General features: G+C 43.8%; 1 protein-coding gene across 37 annotated transcripts in view; it reads right to left on the reverse strand.

Moving 5' to 3' along the window:
- Positions 1-1506: 1506 nt before the first annotated feature.
- The window catches only part of nrxn1a (neurexin 1a), a 67594-nt gene continuing 46256 nt past the window's right edge, over positions 1507-22844 (reverse strand). For 9 of the 37 annotated variants that reach the window (XM_036955788.1, XM_036955782.1, XM_036955779.1 and 6 more), the window contains 11 exons: positions 16936-17167; positions 16512-16702; positions 16161-16334; positions 15768-15794; positions 14997-15116; positions 14712-14893; positions 14350-14521; positions 13283-13372; positions 10313-10623; positions 6598-6676; positions 1507-4443 (listed from right to left, as the gene is read on the reverse strand). In XM_036955788.1, the coding sequence (XP_036811683.1) occupies positions 4139-4443; positions 6598-6676; positions 10313-10623; positions 13283-13372; positions 14350-14521; positions 14712-14893; positions 14997-15116; positions 15768-15794; positions 16161-16334; positions 16512-16702; positions 16936-17167 (1883 nt within the window). In that variant the 3' untranslated portion in view covers positions 1507-4138. Of the gene's footprint in view, positions 4444-6597; positions 6677-8888; positions 9037-10312; positions 10624-13282; positions 13373-14349; positions 14522-14711; positions 14894-14996; positions 15117-15767; positions 15795-16142; positions 16335-16511; positions 16703-16935; positions 17168-22844 lie in introns of those variants that run through there. The other 28 variants (XM_036955807.1, XM_036955789.1, XM_036955793.1 and 25 more) reach the window with 8 other exon arrangements.

The raw sequence follows: 22844 nt of genomic DNA on the forward strand, positions 1-22844 counted from the left end.
GCTGAATGCCGTGCCTGGACTGGGCATCGGCGCAGAGGAAGGCTCCTGCCCTGGAGCTGGACCGGATGCCTTGCCTAGAAGCTCCGGACCGTTGGCCATCGCGGGAGGTTCTGGACCGTTGACCGTCGCGGGAGGTTCTGGACCGTTGACCGTCGCGGGAGGTTCTGGACCGTTGACCGTCGCGGGAGGTTCTGGACCGTTGACCGTCGCGGGAGGTTCCCGACTGTGAACCGTCGCCGGAAGCTCTGGAATGTGAACCGTCACCGGAAGCTCTCGACTGTGAATGCGCACTGGAGGCCTAGTGCGTGGAGCCGGCACCGGTGATACCGGACTGGTGACACACACTTCAGGGCGAGTGTGGGGATGGCACAGGACGTACCGGACTGGGGAGGAGCACTTGAGAGCTGGTGCGTGGAGCCGGCACAGATGGCACTGGACTGATGACCCGCTCTTCAGGAAGGGTGCGGAGAGCTGGCACAGGACTCACCAGACTGCTGACAGGCTCTTCAGGTCAGATGCCATGCAGAACACACCTACATAACATTTCGCTCATCTTTCTCTCAACTTCTCCATCGCCTCCCTGACGGTCTCTGTCTCTTCCCGCGGCTCAGCTGCCAGCTCCATGTGCCCCCCCCCACAAAAAATCTTGGGGTTTCTTTGGCAGCGGACTGACAACACGCTCCTCATGGCGAGTGCGAGAAACTGGCACAGGACATACCGGGCTGGGGAGGTGCACTGGAGATCTGGTGCGTGGAGCCGGCACAGATGGCACTGGACTGATGACCCGCTCTTCAGCCCGCCAGAGCTGCAGCCTACTCCTTGCTAACCCCTCTCTCCGGTATCCTTCCTCACATTGTTCCATCGACTCTCAGGCGGGCTCTGGCACTCTCCTCGGCTCGACCGGCAACCCCTATTGTCCCCCCCAAAACAAACCTTGGGGTTTTTGTGGCCGTGGTCCTCGGTGTCGTCGCTGTCCTTCCATGCTCCTTGGCGACTCCCGCCAAGGAAGGGTCTTGTGTCCTTCCATGATTTCCTCCCATGTCCAACTCCTTGGCACGCTGCTTGGTCCTTGCGTGGTGGGATATTCTGTCACGATCGTCGTAATGAGCAGACCAAAGCGCAGCGTGAGTAAAGTTCCACATCTTTTTAATCTCCGTGAAACAAACAAAACAATAAAGAAACAACGAAACGTGAAGTCATGACGTGCACACAGGCAACTAAACACAAACAATATCCCACAAAACACAGGTGGGGAAATGGCTACCTAAATATGATCACCAATCAGAGGCAACAATAAACAGCTGCCTCTAATTGGAAACCATATTAGCACCAAGATAGAAATAGACATACTAGAACACCCCCTAGTCACGTCCTGACCTACTTCACCATAGAGAACCAAGGGGTCTCTATGGTCAGGGCGTGACAATATTGTTGTGTAGGAAATTTGCTAAATAACTTCACTTATGTCATATTTTTGAATAGAAGAGAATATAATAAAAGTTAAGGTAACTTCACTTGGGTAATATTTTATTGACTCGTTTGATCTTCAAAACTATTTTTCATAATAAAGTTCCACTTTATGTTCTTCAAAGAACTGTAACAATAAAAATAAAAGTAAAATACTGTAGAAAAATTGTATATATATAAAATCAAAAGGCTAAATGAACACTTAGATGAAGAACACCACAGTTCAATGCTCCTCCTTCACTTCAGATAGAAACAGAGAGAGGAGAAAGGGAGAAAGAAAGAGGAAGAGAGGCGTCGACGAGAGGGAGAGAAGAACAGAGAGAAATAGGGATAAAGGGATAGATAAAGAGAAGGAATCAATTAGTTACATTTTTCTGTCAAATTTTTAGGTTTTATTACTACTATGTCTTTAATGCTTTATGTCCCGCCCCCAGTCTGATTCCCATGCATGTGATTGGTTGGCAATATTGCTTGGATGACCCGGGGGAGCGTGCTTGCCGACAAAAGCTAGAAATACAATGTCCAGATTAGTCACAATGGAGACTACTGCCTGTTCTGGACAGTGAATTTCTATCTACTCTGTTCTTACAGTAGGTTTGTGTCTCAAATGGCACCCTATTTCCTGTGCACTACTTTTGATCAGAGCCATGTAGTTTTAGGGTTAGCACTAATAGTGCACTACTTTAAACATCTGCCATTTGAGACCTACACAGTCTTACATGCACTGAATGACATCATAGTCACACCTTTAACCTTCTCCACAGAGCCCGCCCCCACCCCCCCCTACTCCTGGCTGGCTGGAATTGATCACATGGACAACGAGAGGGACAATCAACCAATGTGAACACACAGGATGCTCGGAGAGGGAGGGCCAATGAAAGTAAAGCAACTCAAATTCTATTAGCCAATGGCATCATGAACAGCTCTATCATTATAGAAACACATGATAACACTTAGTATTCTGTTTTTGAATATTTTACAGACATTTTTTTTTTGTAATATAAAACGTTCATCAGAGCACGTATAGTTGTCTATAGGACAGGCTTTAAAACGGGGCTGGACCTGTGGCAGGAGGACATACCCAGCCTTTACACCAGGGTTACTCACTAAACCACAATCCAAAACAAACACACCAACCTGGCTCTTAGAGACCCTGGAGCCTGGTCACACTCTGCTGTGTGTTGGAAGGGATGGAACGTTGTTGTGTGTACAGCATTTGTCCTGTCTTCTTATTGATGATTGCTATATGATGTTAGTTCTGAAGTTAGCTTATCCTGTTGTGTTGTCTGTCTGTCACTATTAAGCCCTGTAATAATTGGCCCTCGGGTGGTGGATCATGTGGTAGGCTTCGGTGAGCCAGGTGGTCGGTTATTATAAGCCCAGGTGGTGGATCATGTGGTAGGCTTCGGTGAGCCAGGTGGTCGGTTATTATAAGCCCAAGTGGTGGATCATGTGGTAGGCTTCGGTGAGCCAGGTGGTCGGTTATTATAAGCCCAGGTGGTGGATCACGTGGTAGGCTTCGGTGAGCCAGGTGGTAGGTTATGGCTGTACTGGGTTTAGGAGTAACCCCTGTAGTCTCTGCTCTGTTAGAAACACATGGAGTAAGATAATTCAACGTGCAACATTTTCCCCAAAGAGTCTAAACTGCCCACATGTTCATCCTCATTCTTCTTTTTCTTCATCATCGACTTCAGCATTATCATAATAATATCATCATTATCGCAGATATCGTTGCCACCGGTCAGGGATGAAGCTCTGGTAATGAAGCTCTTGTGGTGTTGTAGGAGGTGTGAGTGTGTGTGTTGTGTGTTGTGTAGGTAGGTAGGTAGGTAGGTAGGTAGTTCTGGTGTCTCTGGTCTCCTCTCCAGAGTCAAAGTCTCTCGTTTTCATAGTCTGGATGGGTTGATACAACGTTGTAACGTTGTATAACGTTTGAAAATAAATGTCCCGGCAACATTTCAAACACACACAGCTCCCTTTTCCTCGTACACGCCCTACTCCGTCCCTCCCCAGCGAGTCGGGCAAACAGAGCCACCATGGCAACCCTGGTGGGTGTGACTCTTCCGGTCTTATTGGCGTGGTAACATCCATTCTGCTGACTGGTGGGCTAGGGTTAGGGGCAGGGTTCAGGTAATCTGGTGTTCCCCCATTGGACAACACCAGCCTTACACAAAATTGAAACTGGGAGTTTATCAGGGTGTTAATCTGGATATACTGATTTTCACTCCGTACGACAGAACACTAGTGTTTTCTTTAGGTGTTCTTTCCCAGTCTGCCCCCTGCCCCCTCCTCTCTCTGAGTCTACAGGACAGTTTATAGCAGGGAGAGACAGGGGCTAGTCCTTGAAAAAAAACTGCTCTTTACTGGTCCTGTACCAGGAGTCTACCTGGTGATTACTCTGCTTGTCATTACGGTTATTCTGGTCGAACACAGGCCTCACACAGAGAGGATGTGGTTAGTGGTTATTATTACTGTACAGGATGGGTCTCTGCCCCCATGGCAGTCTCTTTGTCTCTGTGTGTTTCTTTTATGTGTGTGTGTGTGTGTGTGTGTGTGTGTGTGTGTGTGTGTGGGCGTCTCAGGGCATGTCCTCCTGTATGTGTGCATATGTCTGTATAAGTGTAGATGTGTATATATGTGTATATGTAAATGTCATAAGGGTGTCCAATCCTCACACGTAGTACTCCTTGTCTTTGTTCTTCTTGTTCTTGGAGATCTTGGCGATGCCCAGCGGCTTGTCCTTGGTGCTGCCGTTAGGCTGGGTGGCAGAGTTACTGATGTAGTTGCGGCTCTCGTCCACGTGGTACGAGCCCTCGTCGCGGTTGCGGTACTTGTACATGGCGTAGAGCAGGATAAGGATGCAGAGGGCGGCGGCCGCCACGATGCCCACCACCATGCCGGTGGTGCTGCTGGACTCCCTCACTCCCTCTGATGTCCCTGGGAACGGCTTGACCTCCGGGAGAGGGGGGTGGGCTGCTGGAGGGAGGATGACGGGAGAGGGGGAGGGAAAGGGGGACAGTGAGAGTTGTCTGCATTGTCCAACATTTTTCTCCATGTTAGTTGCCATCACTGTCCATCTTTCTGTTTAGTCTGCAGTTGTTTTTGCTTTGGTTTTTGTTCTGTTTGAAACTGTAAAGCGTATTTGGATTCTTGAAAAGCTCTATATAAATTCCATGTATTATTAGTATTATTCATGGAAAATGATATAGAACAGTGCTCCATAGTTTCACTTGCATTAATTGCGCAAGTGTGTGATCTCAGGATAAACCTAACGCACATTAAACCTAAATGTTTCTCTAGTCTACTAGTTGTACTGTAAGTGTGTGAGGGTAGTAAATGTTTCTCCAGTCTACTAGCCATACTGTTAGTGTGTGAGGGTAGTAAATGTTTCTCTAGTCTACGGGCCATACTGTTAGTGTCTGAGGGTAGTAAATGTTTCTCTAGTCTACGGGCCATACTGTTAGTGTCTGAGGGTAGTAAATGTTTCTCTAGTCTACGGGCCATACTGTTAGTGTCTGAGGGTAGTAAATGTTTCTCTAGTCTACGGGCCATACTGTTAGTGTCTGAGGGTAGTAAATGTTTCTCTAGTCTACGGGCCATACTGTTAGTGTGTGAGGGTAGTAAATGTTTCTCCAGTCTACGGGCCATACTGTTAGTGTGTGAGGGTAGTAAATGTTTCTCTAGTCAACTAGCCATACTGTTAGTGTCTGAGGGTAGTAAATGTTTCTCTAGTCTACTAGCCATACTGTTAGTGTGTGAGGGTAGTAAATGTTTCTCTAGTCAACTAGCCATACTGTTAGTGTGTGAGGGTAGTAAATGTTTCTCTAGTCTACGGGCCATACTGTTAGTGTGTGAGGGAATAAAATGTTTCTCTAGTCTACTAGTCATACTGTTAGTGTGTGAGGGAATAAAATGTTTCTCTAGTCTACGGGCCATACTGTTAGTGTGTGAGGGTAGTAAATGTTTCTCTAGTCTACTAGTCACACTGTTAGTGTGTGAGGGAATAAAATGTTTCTCTAGTCTACTAGTCATACTGTTAGTGTGTGAGGGAATAAAATGTTTCTCTAGTCTACTAGTCATACTGTTAGTGTCTGAGGGTAGTAAATGTTTCTCTAGTCTACTAGCCATACTGTTAGTGTGTGAGGGAATAAAATGTTTCTCTAGTCTACTAGTCATACTGTTAGTGTCTGAGGGTAGTAAATGTTTCTCTAGTCTACTAGTCATACTGTTAGTGTGTGAGGGTAGGGGCGGCAGGGTAGCCTAGTGGTTAGAGTGTTGGACTAGTAACCGGAAGGTTGCGAGTTCAAACCCCCGAGCTGACAAGGTACAAATCTGTCGTTCTGCCCCTGAACAGGCAGTTAACCCACTGTTCCCAGGCCGTCATTGAAAATAAGAATTTGTTCTTAACTGACTTGCCTGGTTAAATAAAGGTTAAATAAAAAAATAAAAAAAGGGTAGTAAATGTTTCTCCAGTCTACTAGTCATACTGTTAGTGTTTGAGGGTAATAAATGTTTTTCAATTCAATTAGACATAGTGTTAGTGTGTGAGGGAATAAAATGTTTCTCCAGTCTACTAGCCATACTGTTAGTGTGTGAGGGTAGTAAATGTTTCTCTAGTCAACTAGCCATACTGTTAGTGTGTGAGGGTAGTAAATGTTTCTCTAGTCTACTAGCCATACTGTTAGTGTGTGAGGGAATAAAATGTTTCTCCAGTCTACTAGCCATACTGTTAGTGTGTGAGGGTAGTAAATGTTTCTCTAGTCAACTAGCCATACTGTTAGTGTCTGAGGGTAGTAAATGTTTCTCCAGTCTACTAGTCATACTGTTAGTGTTTGAGGGTAATAAATGTTTTTCAATTCAATTAGACATAGTGTTAGTGTGTGAGGGAATAAAATGTTTCTCCAGTCTACTAGCCATACTGTTAGTGTGTGAGGGTAGTAAATGTTTCTCTAGTCAACTAGCCATACTGTTAGTGTCTGAGGGTAGTAAATGTTTCTCTAGTCAACTAGCCATACTGTTAGTGTCTGAGGGTAGTAAATGTTTCTCCAGTCTACTAGCCATACTGTTAGTGTGTGAGGGTAGTAGTGTGGTAGTACAGTAGTAGTATGTACTGTATATGGTATATATTACCAGAGCTGGGGTCACATGGGTCAATGTCCTCGTCATCACTGGGACACTCAGCTGATGCCACCAGCAGGTCGTCTGTCGACTGGAGAGAGACAATGTATCATTAAACACACACTTTTGTTTTTTGTAATACTTATAGGTCACTGGAGCCTTTCATGTACATGTTATTGACGTGTAAAGTATTTTCAGAGAGCTCCTCTCTTTCTGCAAACAGAACACAAAAAACTCTCAACTTGAAGGCAAATATACTTTGGATTTACAGAAATCTATATGTTTTTTCCCCGGGTCCTGGCAAACTTCCAAACTGCCAAATTGTGAAGAGAGAGGTGGAGAGAAAGCGAGAGAACGGAAGTTAGATAGACAGAAGAGGAGGAGAGAGGTGTTGGTTACGAGCTGGGATCTAATCACAAGGGATCACATATCCATCTCCTCCTCCTCCGGCTCTCCCCTTCCTCATCTTCTCCCACATTCCTTCCCACTTTCTTCCTCCCCTTTCTCCTTCCTCTTCCCCTGGTCCACTGATGTGCTGATTGCTGATCTATGAGGACTGTGTGTACATATAAGTTAACTATAATAAAGTGACTAACCAACAGTGTACCGTACAGTAACTATGAATCCTTCATGTCCATGCCCTGCTCTCTGAGCAACACAAGTTGGGAAGATGCTCCTTTGGCCAATCCCCCTCCTTCCTCACTCTCTCTCAGCTGAACAATGCCTCTCCACTTCCTCTCCGCCTCCACCCTTTCTCTCATTGGCAGCGCCCTCTCTCTTCCCCTACTCTCCCGCCTGTTGCCGTGGCAACTCTAAGTTCAGGCCGTTAAAACGAAGGGCGTGTTTCACTGAGAGACCTGAAACACTGGCACTCACCACCAGACAGAAAGAGAGAGATTATCAGGGCGTTAATCTGGACTCCATATATGACAGAAGACTAGCGTTCTGTGTTATTTCCCAGTGAGAGAGAGAGGATAAGAGAGAGAGAGAGAGAGAGAGAGGATAAGAGAGAGAGAGAGAGGGAGAGAGAGAGAGAGAGAGTGATGTAAGTAATGGAGGTAGGGAGAGAAAAAGAAAGAGCTGTGTTGGGAGAGAGACAGATGGAAGAAGAGAAAGAGATGGAGGAAGAGAGTCATGGAGGGAGAGATGGACAAAGGATAGGACAAGGAAAAGCATGAGGAGAGAAGGAAGGAGAGATCAAAGTGTTGCAGCTTAAGTTAACGTCATGCTAATTGAGTGTGCATATTCATGAGTTTGTTAAACATCGCCTGCTTCGACTTTACAGCTGAGAAATGTGTGTGTGTGTGCATAAGCGTGTGTGTTTGTGTGGGAGCGAGAGTGTGAGTGCATGTTTTAAACCCACACAGAGTCCGCGGTGTATTAAAATGGGAGAGTGATGCATTGCAGTAGTCATAACTAACCTCAGTATGGGAACTGGAGAGAACAGCAGAACCAAATCTAGAACAGGTCTAGAACCCAACATAGAACAGGACTAGAACCCACAAACACCCTCACAAAAAATCTATGCAAATACATTTAGCGTAATGCATCCCAAGATAACAGAAATGCAGCACTATTGAAGTCTAGTAAAAGGCACTATAGAAGCTAACCTCGCATTAATGGCTACATCAGCCAGGTACTTCTTGCAACGATGTGATAGATTTCACATTTGCTAATTAGACAATCAAAAATCCCGGGAGAAAAGTAAACATAACGCTGTCTGCTTATAGGGTGCCCATGATCCCAATTGCCTGAGCGTGATTGGTCAAGAGCAACTCTAAGCAGATGTGTATGTTTCGATGAACGCCCTTTCGACACCTTTAACTGTAACCCCTCCAAACTCTATTCCAGACGGATTCTAATGACTCCGACTCATTCTAGACTCCAAACGGAACAGTCTCCTCAGCTGACCTCTACTCACATGTCAATCAAACTACAGACCTGCCAATCAAACCACAGCCCTTTAAGTTGCCAATTAAAAGTGAGCCAAGTCTGTTCCACTGATGCACACTCACACTCCTGAACAATGCATGCCAACCTCTTCCTATAGCCTCATCTCTTTTTCTCTCCCGTCTTCCGTCTCTCCTCTACAGCCTTATCTCTCCCTCTCTTTGTCTGGCAGCGATGCATGCCACCTTCCAGCACAGACGAAGAAAGGTAGAGAGCGAGAGATAAAGCAAGAGGGGAAGAGAAAATCGAAAAGGAAAGAGACGGATAGCGAAAGAAAGAGGGAGAGAGGAAAAGGGAGAGATGGAGAGATGAAGGCGAAAGATGGTATCATGCTGAAGGAGTAAAATCAGTACCTGAGCAGCCGAACAATGCCAGCGAGCGTCCATGCCTGCCTGACTGCCTAGCTCACACATAACACACACACGGTGTACGCACACTGCTCTACTTCAACACACACACACTCTGTTGGCTGCAGCTCTGTCAGCACGGAGAGAAGAGGAGCTATTCTGCATATGTACTGATACACTGACTACCTACCACTGCTGAGAGAGAGAGAGAGAGAGAGAGAGAGAGAGAGAGAGAGAGAGAGAGAGAGAGAGAGAGAGAGAGAGAGAGAGAGAGAGAGAGAGAGAGAGAGAGAGAGAGAGAGAGAGAGAGAGAGAGAGAGAGAGAGAGAGAGAGAGAGAGAGAGAGAGAGAGAGAGAGAGAGAGAGAGAGAGAGAGAGAGAGAGAGAGAGAGAGAGAGATGCTTCTACCCATATAACACACATGGACACACACACACAAAAACACACCGATAACACCCAAACTAAACTGAGCAAAGTGAGTCAGAGCAGACTGTAGCAAAACACAAACACACACTCTTTTACATTATAAATAACTCTTTATTTCCTAGGAGAGAGTCTCACTAAACTCATGGCAGCAGGAAGAAACACATCAAACACTCAAAATCACACACACGCCACGCGCGCACACACACACACACACACACACGTCACATGTACACAATCACAAAATCGATTAACCATTAAGTGGTTTCACTGCTCCTCCCTCTGCTGCAACCGACTGTAACTAAGTACAGCCTATATGTTACCTCTATATGTTTGTGTGTGTCCATGAACACTTGTTGAATACAGCTTGGTTGCTAGGTAACCCCAGCAGCAGATTAGTGTTTCTTATTAAACACACACTCACTGCAACACACACACACACACGCATGCACACACACACACTGCAGCATATCGAGCATACATTCTGTCTGACCTAGTTCCCATCTTGGGATATTGACTCATTTGCAATGCTCTCTGCAAACCAGTTACACCACCAACTACACACACACACGTCTGAAGTGTAAAAAGGAACACTGTGTCTCACTCCATCACTCAAACCCTCCATCCATCTAGATATATTATTGATGCCTGAGGCTCTGCTCACAGCTCTGCATTCCATTATTTATGTCTGAGGTATTCACAAAGGAGCTATACACTTTGGAGCACGAGAGTGAGAGTGAGAGTGAGAGAAAGAGAGAGAGAAAGAATATCTAAGAGGGTTCACTATCTCCATGGCAACTCGCATCATTGGAAATGATTATTTTTTAGAGTGCGTCAGACTATTTCATAACCCAGAATCCCTCTCCACACACAAACAAAGAGAGCCTGTTCACCATAACCTCCTGACAGGTAATAGCAGATACAGTTTATAGTATATATATATCTGTGAGGTTATGATTTGCTCAATTAGCCTGTTTATGCCTTAGTGTCATAGATTAGTTTCCTACCTGCTGCGTAGCTCCTCCTCCTTGCTTCCTGTTTGTGGCGGTTGTCGTGGTGATGTCGCCGGCATTGGCGGCAGGGTCTGATCGGTTTGCCCCGGCGGCAGCGCTGGATTGGGGCGTGATGGAGGAGGGCATGTCCCCAACTAATCGCGTGCTGCCCTCCAGGCGGATGTGGGCGTGTCCTTCGGCGGCCATGTTGAGTATCTTCAGTCCGTTGTAGTAGAGACCGGCCATCTGACCCTGGAACTGACCTGCTTCCTTTCCTCTTCCTACCGTCACCGTTGTCTGGCTGTTGAAGATGGTCAGCTGGCGGCCTGGACACACACACACACAAACACACAGACACACACACGCATACATATGAGTCGCCGGTGTGATGATAATATACACGTTAATCGGAATGTTAGCGTGTTGTAAGTATGAACAAAGGCTGAGATGTACTGTGGAAATGGGGGGCTGGAGGAAGAGAGGAGGAGGAAAATGAAAGGAAGAGTAGGATGAAGAGAGAGGACATGAGATAGCTGAGAGATGGTTGCTCTTGGAGACGCATCAGGAGCAAGTCATCATGTTGATCGGACATATCGATTGATTTCCCTCAGAATATGGTTATTACAGCCTTATGAAGCCCTAAGAAGCCAAATGAAGCATTATAAAGCCATATGAAGCTCTATGAAGCATGCACAGGTCATAGCTTTGTCTCTGGTCACTGGTAAAGGGACTTCAGGTATTTAAAGGAGCTCTGCTGAAGTTTGAGGTTAATAAAAAAACTATGCATTTAACATCTCTCAAGTCTTACAAGTAATATCTGATGATGAACTTTGTTCAACACTGATGTGTGGTATCACTTCAGAATGACTCCTCGCAATAAAGCATTTATATAATGGAGGAGTAAATAGTTTATTCATCATTTATTGATCATTACTCCCACATTTGTACATTTTTAGTAACCTAGTTATTCACACATTTCTAAACCCCTTTTAACATATTTAATATTGACTCATAAAGGCCATTCAGAAGATGTTTCATATATGTCCTTATAAACCATTTACTAATCATCAGTCAACTCTTTGCATGGCCTCGTCTTAAGTGTGGGCTATTTATACTTTATAGATACTTTATAAACATCTTGAGTGACTGGTGTACTTTCTCACAAAAAGATGGACATGCCATTGGTAGACATTCTAACAGTGGTTGATGCTCCTTAAGGTCTCAAAATGCCCCCCCCCCCTAGGACATATCAGTGGTTAAACAACAAGCATTAAATAAAGAGGACGTTCAAGAAAATATATTGAACATTTTATTCCAAAAGTCACAATTGTAATGTGTAACTTGAGTAAAATATGGTAACATAGGCATTTCTTGGCAGTGACTTTTCTACCAAAACCAAAGTGTGGATTGCAGTCACTCCTTAGAGCAGTGTAATCTTAGAATTTGGTCAGCTCCGTGGGTCCACACGTGTTAGAAATCGCCACCCTCGCAAAAGGAAACCCTCAGCCAACGGCCCCACCCGCTAATTTCCCCGCGTGCATGAAGCAGTCAAAGTTAAAGCACCGCTTTCACCCAATCCTGGTGCGGCCAAATAACCAGTGACGAAAACCCAAACACCAGAACTACCGCGGCTTGTTATCCCACACGTTCCATGCCGTCGCGGGAGATTCCGGTTAAACGGCAGAATGATTCCATGAAAGATGAGGAGCAGTCCGTAGACTGCTGACGAGGTAAAGGAAACAAATATCTGAATACATTATCGTGCTGAACTATTCAATTACGCTTAAAGGAGTTACTACCTTTTAAAAGCCCAGTAGAGGTACAGCCAAACAAAGCCATGTGTGAACATAGTCTGTGGTTAAAAGACTGAAGCACTGGAACTTAAAAGGAGTTACTACCTTTTAAAAGCCCAGTAGAGGTACAGCCAAACAAAGCCATGTGTGAACATAGTCTGTGGTTAAAAGACTGAAGCACTGGAACTTAAAAGGAGTTACTACCTTTTAAAAGCCCAGTAGAGGTACAGCCAAACAAAGCCATGTGTGAACATAGTCTGTGGTTAAAAGACTGAAGCACTGGAAGCATTTAAAGGTCCAATTCAGGCGTTTTGTATCTCAATACAGCCTAAAATCATTTCTGGGTAACTGTGTACCTTACTGTTATCAGTTTTCCCCTCCCCACTCAGACCACTCACAGACAGTCGTAGCTAAATTCTTGTTTGAGAAATTGCTCTTTGTTGTTTTTGTTCATTTTTGACCATTTTAATTGAAAACAATCACAGAAAGGTACTTAATTGTTTTTTTTAACCAGAAATGATTTTATATTGAGATAAAAAATGACTGTATTGGACCTTTTTAAGGAGCGTCAGGTACTGTTGGAATGTCTACCAATGGTATGTCCATCTTTTTGTGAGAAATTACACCGGTCACTCAAAACACTTATAAACCATTTAGAAAGTAGAAGTATTCAACACTTTTCATCAGGACACGCAACAAGACTTAACTAATGTTTAACTAATGGTTTATAAGGACCTACATTAAACATCTTATGAATGGAGTAATGATTAATAAATGATGAATAAACTATTCACTAATCCATTATAAATGGTTTATTACGAGGAGTTACCCTAAAGCGAAGCCTTTAAATGTTTACAATTGTAGAAACAGCATTATGACAGAATCTTAATAAAGACCTTTTTATCTGTACTAGTTTCACATTTATTCAGATGAATCTTCCCATTGTCCCTTTAACCTGGTATTATCAACCTTTCTCTCTAGCTACAGTTTACAGTAAATTACTGTATTACAGAACAGTACAGTTACACTACAGTTTACACAGTCTGACAATATTACACTCTAACAGCTACTATAATGTTTAAACTTAGTTATGAATTTAGAATTTTAGATGTTAGTTGATGGTCACAGTTTCAACTTGCTTCAGGTTGACTTTTAAGCTAAAAGTTTTAAGTAATTTTAATGATGTTTTTACCTTTGTCGAATAGCCAATCGTCAACTACTCGACCGAGTCGATAGGGGATTCTCTGTCTAGCGATGGCCAGGCGCTCGTTATCAATGTTGCCTTTAATTTAAAGATGAAAACACAGTAATTACGCACATCAACACCTGGCACAGGAGCTGGACAACAAAATGAACAGCCATGAAGAGAAAGTCAAAGTCCTGACCAAGGTCCTGTTAGTCGGTCCGAACATTGTTGCTGTGTCTTAATTTCAATAAGAGTTACGATCAGGAGCAGCAACCAGCGAGCGGACATTGACTTTCTGTTCATGGGCTTTGATTTAAAGAGACATTTAAACAGTTAATTATCATCTGACAGACAGGAGTTTAGAGAGTTTGATAAAACAACAGAATAATAACGATAATCATTGTTAAAGCTAACAGATCAACCCTCATACACCTGTCTCTGTCTAGTGTTTAGCCGTTTAGCTAACATCTAACTAAATAGCTCTCGAAAATATATGATTACTACTTTTATATAAAAACAACAACAAATGTTTAAAAACCCAATGCAAAAAAAATTAAATACAATCATTTTTTCTCTTTGTTTTTTTTTCAGTCTAGTTTACTCAGAAAATGAAATGTTTATTGTGTTGCTGTTTGGCCAAATGCCCCAATGGCTATTATTATTTTTTTTTTATAAATAAAACACAACTACTACCTGTATTAAATGTTTACATGGTTCATTTACGTATCACACTATTTAACATAGCAACATAAATTACCAGTCATGTCAGTACAGACTCCCTGGAGTCAAGGCAACCTGGGGAAGTGTTACTACATGTCTTTTTTTAATGTTTTAACAGGAAAATGACATAACATAGACATTTGATCTTCAGCAAGTCATAACAAAAGTCCTAATAGTAACGTAGCTATGATGTAGTAATAACATCAGCAACAGCAACATTACAACACCCTTATATTAATACTGAAATAAATACTTACGGTATACAGTCACTTCCTTTTATTCAGGAAGTAAAGCGAAGCCCTGTAGTGTGATTGGCTGTGACAGGCGGGGTGTAGGCTGTGGTCGGTCCTTACCTGAGGGGTAACGCTCTATGATTGGCAGGTCGTCCAGCTGCAGGGTTGCGTTGCCTCCGCTGCGGGTAAACCGAACTATGTGGTACTTCCCATCATTAACGGATTTAGCAGTCTCTTCAATGTTGATGTCATCTGTTCCCACGTTAAACACTACCCTAATATTTCCTTTATCCTGAGGAGTGAAAAATAGACACAGAGAGAGAGAGAGAGAGATCGAGGGACAGAAAGGGATAGAGAAAGAGGATAGGAAGGGAGAAAGGGATTTATAGTTGGTAGTGTAGCAGAGTGCTGATTTGAGGAAGACAGAGCGCAGTTCCACAGGGATTTTTGTAGAGGCCAGTGTTAAACAATGTAATCCTTACTATCTGTAGCTGTAGGTAGTCCCCCAGTCCCGAGGCGCTGTCGACCCGTAGCAGGGTAGCGTGTTTCTGCTGTGTGCTGAAGCCCAGCGCGAGCCGGTCAGCCCGTGTACTGGGGCGCTCGTTAGGAGGCCAGGTGTACACAATCACACCCCCATCACGACCAAAGATATACGTGGTCCCCGCTGTGGACAACAGATTTACATTACTTGTTGTCAAATGAGCAGAAACAGGATGTAGTAAACAGGAAATAGGTCATAGGAATATAAGAAGAAAAAAGTGACTCACCGTCATTGCAGAGCGGTCCTCCGAATGATGTCATACTGCAATCACAGCTAAATCCCTCCCACTGCTGCAAACACACGCCCTGATTGGAGCAAGAGTCTTCCTGACAGGTAGTACTGGGACCTGGAAAGACAAATCCTTTAACTTCTAAACGATGAAGGCTAATGTCAACCAGAGGCTGCTGAAAGTAAGAAAATAATCAGAATAAGCCCTTAAAAATGCTCTGGTTAAAATCGACAAGAAAAAATATATTAATTCCAAAATCTTTGTGAATCATTCCATTAAGAGTTGATCCTCATTGAAAATGAATAGCACTTTTGGATTGTTGAATTGGATATCCAATTCACTGGACATCCTGTAGCTGTCCATGAGGTTGGCCAGCCCTAGGTTAGATACAGGGAGGGAGAGGTCAAACAGAAGAGGGTGGGGTTAGAAGCAGGGGGTGGGGTTAGAATCATGCTTCCAAGTGAAGGAGGTGCAGGGTGTGTGGTCTAAATTAAACAGTAATGGTGTCACTGAGGGGATGATGTCACTATGGTGACCTGGACAGGTTACGTCAGAACACACCACACACATGCACCCACAAATGTAACCGAGGTGGCTTGCGTAATGAGTACCCTTGCCTGAGACCTGAGCACATACGTTAGCTGAGCAAATGCCTAAACTTTAGCTTAGCAGGCTAACACAGACGTGTGGCGCGCAGGAGGCCCAGGTTCGAACCCAGTCGATCACAAGCGCACACAGACACATACACGCACACACAGAGCGATCTACCTTGCAAGTCAGCTTTCATCAATGCAACTTTCGCCAGCCGAAAACAAAAACAAAACAACGACAAGCAAAATATGTTAGATGGTTAGTAAAAGCAAAGCATATAAATGCCTGTAAAAAAAACTAAACGAACAAAAAAACGGAGAGAGCAAAAGAGAGAGAAAGAGGGAAGAGAAAGACAGATGCCAAAACAAGGGGGACAATCTCCAACATAATAAAAACTGCTGTTAGCTGGAGCAATAGTGAAGGAATGAGTAAAAAAAAAAGAAGAAGCTATGATATGCATTGGTAAGGAGAAAATCCTGGTATGTGTGTGTCTCTATACTTTTTGTTGTGTAGGTACTCATGGTTTGTGTGTGTGTGTGTGTGTGTGTGTACCTGTGTGTGTGTGTGTACCTTCACAGCCCCTTTCCACTTGTCCGGTGGTAGCTAGAGCATCGGCCAGCAGGTCGGGTAGTCGGCCGTTTAGGTCAACGGTTGCTAAGCAACCCTGGAAGCCTTCCCGGGAGTGGACGAGCTTGGGAAGGTCCCTATACATCTCCTTAGCCACCCCCCCTACGTACAGGTCACCTATAGGAACACAGCATAACTTGAGTGACAGCTCCATGCAGCAATAAAAAAAAAAAGTCTCTCTCTTAGCTGACAGTACTGCCCTCTGCTGTTAGGGAACAAGGGCTGAGGCAGAGAGATTCCATAGTAGTAGAAGGGTAGTATGGTATGTACAGTGTGTGTGTGTGTGTGTGTTACCTTTGAGATCCAGGTTCTTGGCCCCCATAGTGGTCTGTGTAGTGACCTTGGTATCTATCTTAACAGTGTGCAGGTTGTTGGTGTCTCTGGATATGAGCACATTGTGCCAGTGGTTGTCATTCAGAGGAGAGTTGGAGTTCCCTTTGATCAGGTGTGCCCCATTCCCCAGGTCGGACACATAGTGGAGGTAGCTGGGGAGGGTGATTAGGATTAGAATATTATAATATGAACTGTATATCCATGAGTTGTCGATAGTTGTCCCACTCTGACATGTCCCTTCACCAAACAATTTCAATCTCCTCTGTTGTACAGTATCAGTAATGTAAATAGCAGATATAGGTAGTTAGCTATCCTCTGTTGTACAGTATCAGTAGTAGACAGACTACAGTATCAATAGGTAGTTAAGTAAGTAATTATGCCGTACCCTTTGACCAGCTCCACCACTATGAAGTCGTTTCCGTCTCCTCTGTTGTAGAGTACGAGTCCGTCAGGGGAGGTGGTTTTGAACTGGAGGAACAGGTGCATGGAGTAGTAGGCCTGGAGCGTGGGCAGGGTCACGTAGCTCGACCGTGACCTGAACGTAACCGGGTCCGCCACGATGCTCTTATAACCAATCACAGCGTTCAGTTCGCAATAGTCGATGTCACCATTCTTACCTAGGATCAAGAGGACCAAGGATGAGATGTGCGTGTGTACTCTGGTCTTACGGTGGTCTATATAAGGCGTGTCATTCAGCATGAGGTGTGTGGAGTTGTGTTCAGTGCATTCAGAAAGCATTCGCACCCCTTGACTTTTTCCACATTTTGTTGTTACAGCCTGAATTTAAAATGGATCAAATGTAGATTTTTGGCATCACTGGCCCACACACAATACCCCAAAATGTTAAAGTAGAATTATGTTTTTGAAGTGTTTACAAATGAATAGAAAATGAAAACCTGAAGTATTCAACTACTTTGATATGGTAAGCCTAAATATGTAAGTAGTAAATAAATAAGCAAAAGTAAAAATGTGCTTACCAAGTCACATAATAATTTGCATGGACTCACTCAATGAGCAATGTTGTTGAACATGATTTTTGAATGACTGTCTCATCTCTGTACCCTACACATACAGATAATTGTAAGGTCCCCCAGTCGAGCAGTGAATTTCAAACAGATTCAAACCCAGGGAAGTTTTCCAATGCCTTGCAAAGAAGGGAACCTATGGTTAGATAGGGGGAAAAAGCAGACATTAAATATCCCTTTGGGCTTGGTGAAGTTATTAATTACACTTTGGATGGTGTGTCAATACACCCAGTCACTACAAAGATACAGACGTCCTTCCTACCTCATTTGCCAGATAGGAAAGAAACCAATCAGGGATTTCACCATGAGGCTAGTGGTGAGTTTAATACAGATACGTAGATTAATGGCTGTGATAGGAGAAAACTGAGGATGGATCAATACTAACTTAACTGACAGAGTGTAAAGAATGAAGCCTGTACAGAATACAAATATTCCAAAACACGCATCCTGTTTGCAACAAGGCACGAAAGTAATGTTGCAAAAAATGTGGCAAAGAAATTAACTTTTTGTCCTGAATACAAAGTCTTATGTTTGAGGCAAATCCAATACAACACAGTACTGAGTACCACTCTCCATATTTTCAAGCATAGTGGTGGCTGCATCATGTTATGTTGTATGCTTGTAACCGTTAAGGACTGGGGAGTTTTTCAGGATAAAAAAGGAATGGAGCTAAGCCCAGGCAATATCCTAGAGGAAAACCTGGTTCAGTCAGATACTGGGAGATTAAATCACCTTTCAGCAGGACAATAACCTAAAACACAAGGCCAAATCTACACTGGAGCCGCTTCCCAAGAAGACAGTCAATGTTCCTGAGTGGCCGAGTTACAGTTTTGACTTAAATGGCCTTGAAAATCTATGGCAAGACCTAGAAATGGTTGTCTAGCAATGATCAACAACAATTTGACAGAGCTTGAAGAATTTAGTGCAAATGTTGCACAATCCAGACTTACCCAGAAAGACTCAGAGCTGTAATCGCCAAAGGTCATTCTGTATTGACTCGAGGGGTTGAATACTTATCTAATCAAGATATCTTAGTGTTTTATTTAAAAAAATATACATTTTTTTTACAAATGTTCAAATGTTTTGTTCACTTTGACATTACAGAGTATTTTGAGTAAATCGTTGACAATTAAATCCATTGTAATCCCACTTCCTAACACCACAAAATGTGGAAAAAGTCAAGGGGTGTGAATACTTTCTGAAGTAAGGTTTGTGTGTGGGTATAAGTTGTGTGTGTAGGTGTGTCCTTCCAGAGGTCTACGTAGGGCATGCCGTTGAGGGTGAGGTCTGTGTAGGTATGTCTACACATTGATTCAAGTATACTGCATTCAGAAAGTAATCAGACCCCTTGACTTTTTCCACATTTTTGTTACGTTAAAGCTTTATTCTAAAATTGATTTCACCCTTATAAATCTATCCTCAATACCCCATAATGACAAAGCAAAAACAGGTTTTTAGAAATATTTGCAAACTTTTGCAAAACTTTAGTGAGTACTTTGTTGTAGCACCTTTGGCAGCGATTACAGCCTCGAGTCTTCTTGGGTATGACGCTACAAGCTTGGCACACCTGTATTTGGGGAGTTTCTCCCATTATTTTCTGCAGATCCACTCAAGCTCTGTCAGGTTGGATGGGGAGCATCGCTGCACAGCTATTTTTAGGTCTCTCCAGAGATGTTAGATAGGGTTCAAGTCCGGGCTCTGGCTGGGCCACTCAAGGATATTCAGAGACGTGTCCTGAAGCCACTCATGCATTGTCTTGGCTGTGTGCTTAGGGTCATGTCCTTCTGGAAGGTTAACCGAGGTCCTGAGGTCCTGAGTTCTCTGGAGCAAGTTTTCATCAAGGATCTCTCTGTACTTTGCTTAATTTATCATTTATTTATCCTTACTAGTTTCCCAGTCCCTGCCGCTGAAAAACATCCCCACGCATGCTGCTGCCACCACCATCCTTCACCGTAGGGATCGTGGAGGGTTTCCTCCAGACTTGACACTTGGCATTCAGGTCAAGGAGTTCTATCTTGGTTTCATCAGTCCAGAGAATCTAGTTTCTCATGGGCTGAAAGTCCTTTAGGTGCCTTTTGGCAAACTCCAAGCGGGCTGTCATGTGCATTTTACTGAAGAGTGGCTTCCGTCTGGACACTCCACCATAAAGGCCTGATTGGTGGAGTGCTGCAGAGATGGTTGTCCTTCTGGAAGGTTCTCCCATCTCCACAGAGGAACTCTGGAGCTCTGTCAGAGTGACCTTCGGGTTCTTGGTCACCTCCCTAAACAAGTCCTATCTCGCCCGATTGCTCAGTTTGGCCGGGTGGCCAGCTCTAGGAAGAGTCTTGGTGGTGCTTGGGGACCTTCAATGCTGCAGACATGTTTTGGTAGCCTTCCCCAGATCTGTGCCTCGACACAATCCTGTCCCGGAGCTCTACGGACAACTCCTATGACCTCATTGCTTGGTTTTTGCTCTGACATGCACTGTCAACTCTGGGACCTTACATAGACAGGTGTGTGCCTTTCCAAATCATGTCGAATCAATTGAATTTACCACAGGCGGACTCCAGTGAAGTTGTAGAAACATCTCGAGGATGATCAATGGAAACAGGATGCACCTGAGCTCAATTTCGAGTCTCATAGCAAAAGGTCTGAATACTTATGTAAATAAGGTTTTCTGTTTTTTAATATGAATACATCTGTTAAAATTTCTAAAAACCTGTTTTTCTTTGTCATTGTGGGGTATTGTGTGTAGATTGATGAGGAAAACAATGGACGTAATCAATTTTAGAATAAGGCAGTAACATAACAAAATGTGGAAAAAGTCAAGGGGTCCGAATACTTTCCGATGGCACTGTATGTGTGTGTAAGGTGTGTGTAGGCGTGTGTTCTCTATCCTTACAGAGGTCTATAGGGAATGCCTACCAGTGTGAGGTGCATGTAAGGTGTGTCTGAACTCTGGTTTTACAGCGGCCTACGTATGGCGTGTCATTCAGCGTAAGTGCAGATGTGTATGTTTAAGGTGTGTGGGTATAAGTAGTGATGGTAGCTGAATACTCTGTTCTTACAGAGGTCTGGGGGGCATGCCGTTGAGGGTTCAGGTGTGTGTAAGGCAGGGGTGTCAAACTAATTTTGCCCCAGGGGCCGCATTCAGCCTTCAACAAGGTCCGGAGGGCCCGCACAAAAAATTGGCTATATTTCCTCGCTGTGAACATTTTCGATGCTCCCTGACTGTCTAGCTTTCATTTTGGTGATTATTAGCAGGCTGGACACAGTCAATAAACAGTATGAATATACAATAGGTCCATTATCCTTCACAGTTTCGATTTGGTTTTAGTCATTGTAAAGTATTTTAGTTGTTTTCCCCCACTGAGTGTATAAAACATTAAGAACACCTTCCTAATATTCAGTTGCAACCCTTCCCCTTTTGCCTTTAGAACAGCCTCAAGGTGTTGAAAGCATCCCACAGGGATGCTGGCCCATGTTGACTCAAGTTGGCTGGATGTCCTTTGGGGTTGGCCCATTCTTGATACACATGGGATATCAATCAATCAATCAATCAAATGTATTTATAAAGCCCTTTTTACAGCAGCAGATGTCACAAAGTGCTTATATAGAAATCCAGCCTAAAACCCCAAACAGCAATGCAGGTGTAGAAGTACAGTGACTCTGAAAAACTCCCTAGAATGGCAGGAACCTAGGAAGAAACCTAGAGAGAAACCAGGCTCTGGGGGGTGGCCAGTCCTCTTCTGGCTGTGCTGGTGGAGATTATACAGTGCCTTGCAAAAGTATTCATCCCCCTTGGCATTTCTCCTATTTTGTTACATTACAACCTGTAATTTAAATGGATTTTTATTTAGATTTCATGTAATGGACATACACAAAATAGTCCAAACTGGTGAAGTGAAATGAAAAAAATAACTTGTTACATTTTTTGTTTAAAATGTATCTGTTATTTTGCCAGGTATGTTGACTGAGAACACATTCTCATTTGCAGCAACGACCTGGGGAATAGTTACAGGGGAGAGGAGGGGGATGAATGAGCCAATTGTATACGGGGGATTATTAGGTGACCGTGATGGTTTGAGGGCCAGATTGGGAATTTAGCCAGGACACCGGGGTTAACACCCCTACTCTTACGATAAGTGCCATGGGATCTTTAATGACCTCAGAGAGTCAGGACACCCATTTAACGTCCCATCCGAAAGACAGCACCCTACACAGGGCAGTGTCCCCAATCACTGCCCTGGGGCATTGGGATAATTCTTTAGACCAGAGGAAAGAGTGCCTCCTACTGGCCCTCCAACATTTAAAACGGAAAAACGGTGTGTATTCAACCCCTTTGCTATGAAGTCCCTAAATAAGATCTGGTGCAACCAATTACCTTCAGAAGTCACATAATTAATTAACCAACGTCCACCTGTGTGCAATCTAAGTGTCACATGATCTGTCACATGATCTCAGTATATATATATATATATATATATATATATATATATATACACACACCTGATCTGAAAGGTCCCAGAGACTGCAACATCTCTAAGCAAGAGGCATCACCAAGCAAGTGGCACCATGAACACCAAGGAGCTCCCCAAACAGGTCAGGGACAAAGTTGTGGAGAAGTACAGATCAGGGTTGGGTTCTAAAAAAATATTCGGAACTTTGAACATCCCACGGAGCACCATTAAATCCATTATTAAAAAATGGAAAGAATATGGCACCACAACAAACCTGCCAAGAGAGGGCCGCCCACCAAAACTCACGGACCAGGCAAGGAGGGCATTAATCAGAGAGGCAACAAAGAGACCAAAGATAACCCTGAAGGAGCTGTAAAGCTCCACAGCGGAGATTGGAGTATCTGTCCATAGGGCCACTTTAAGCTGTACACTCCACAGAGCTGGGCTTTACGGAAGAGCGGCCAGAAAAAAGCCATTGCTTAAAGAAAAAAATAAGGAAACATGTTTGGTGTTCGCCAAAAGGCATGTAGGAGACTCCCCAAACATATGGAAGAAGGTACTCTGGTCAGATGAGACTAAAATTGCGCTTTTTGGCCATCAAGGAAAATGCTATGTCTGGCGCAAACCCAACCCCTCTAATCACCCCGAGGACACCATCCTCACAGTGAAGCATGGTGGTGGCAGCATCATGCTGTCAGGATGTTTTTCATCAGCAGGGACTGGGAAACTGGTCAGAATTGAAGGAATGATGAATGGCGCTAAATACAGGGAAATTCTTGAAGAAAAACTGTTTGTCTTCCAGAGATTTGAGACTGGGATGGAGGTTCACC

Source organism: Oncorhynchus mykiss, chromosome 20 (assembly GCF_013265735.2).
Source record: "Oncorhynchus mykiss isolate Arlee chromosome 20, USDA_OmykA_1.1, whole genome shotgun sequence".
Taxonomy (NCBI): Eukaryota; Metazoa; Chordata; class Actinopteri; order Salmoniformes; family Salmonidae; genus Oncorhynchus; species Oncorhynchus mykiss.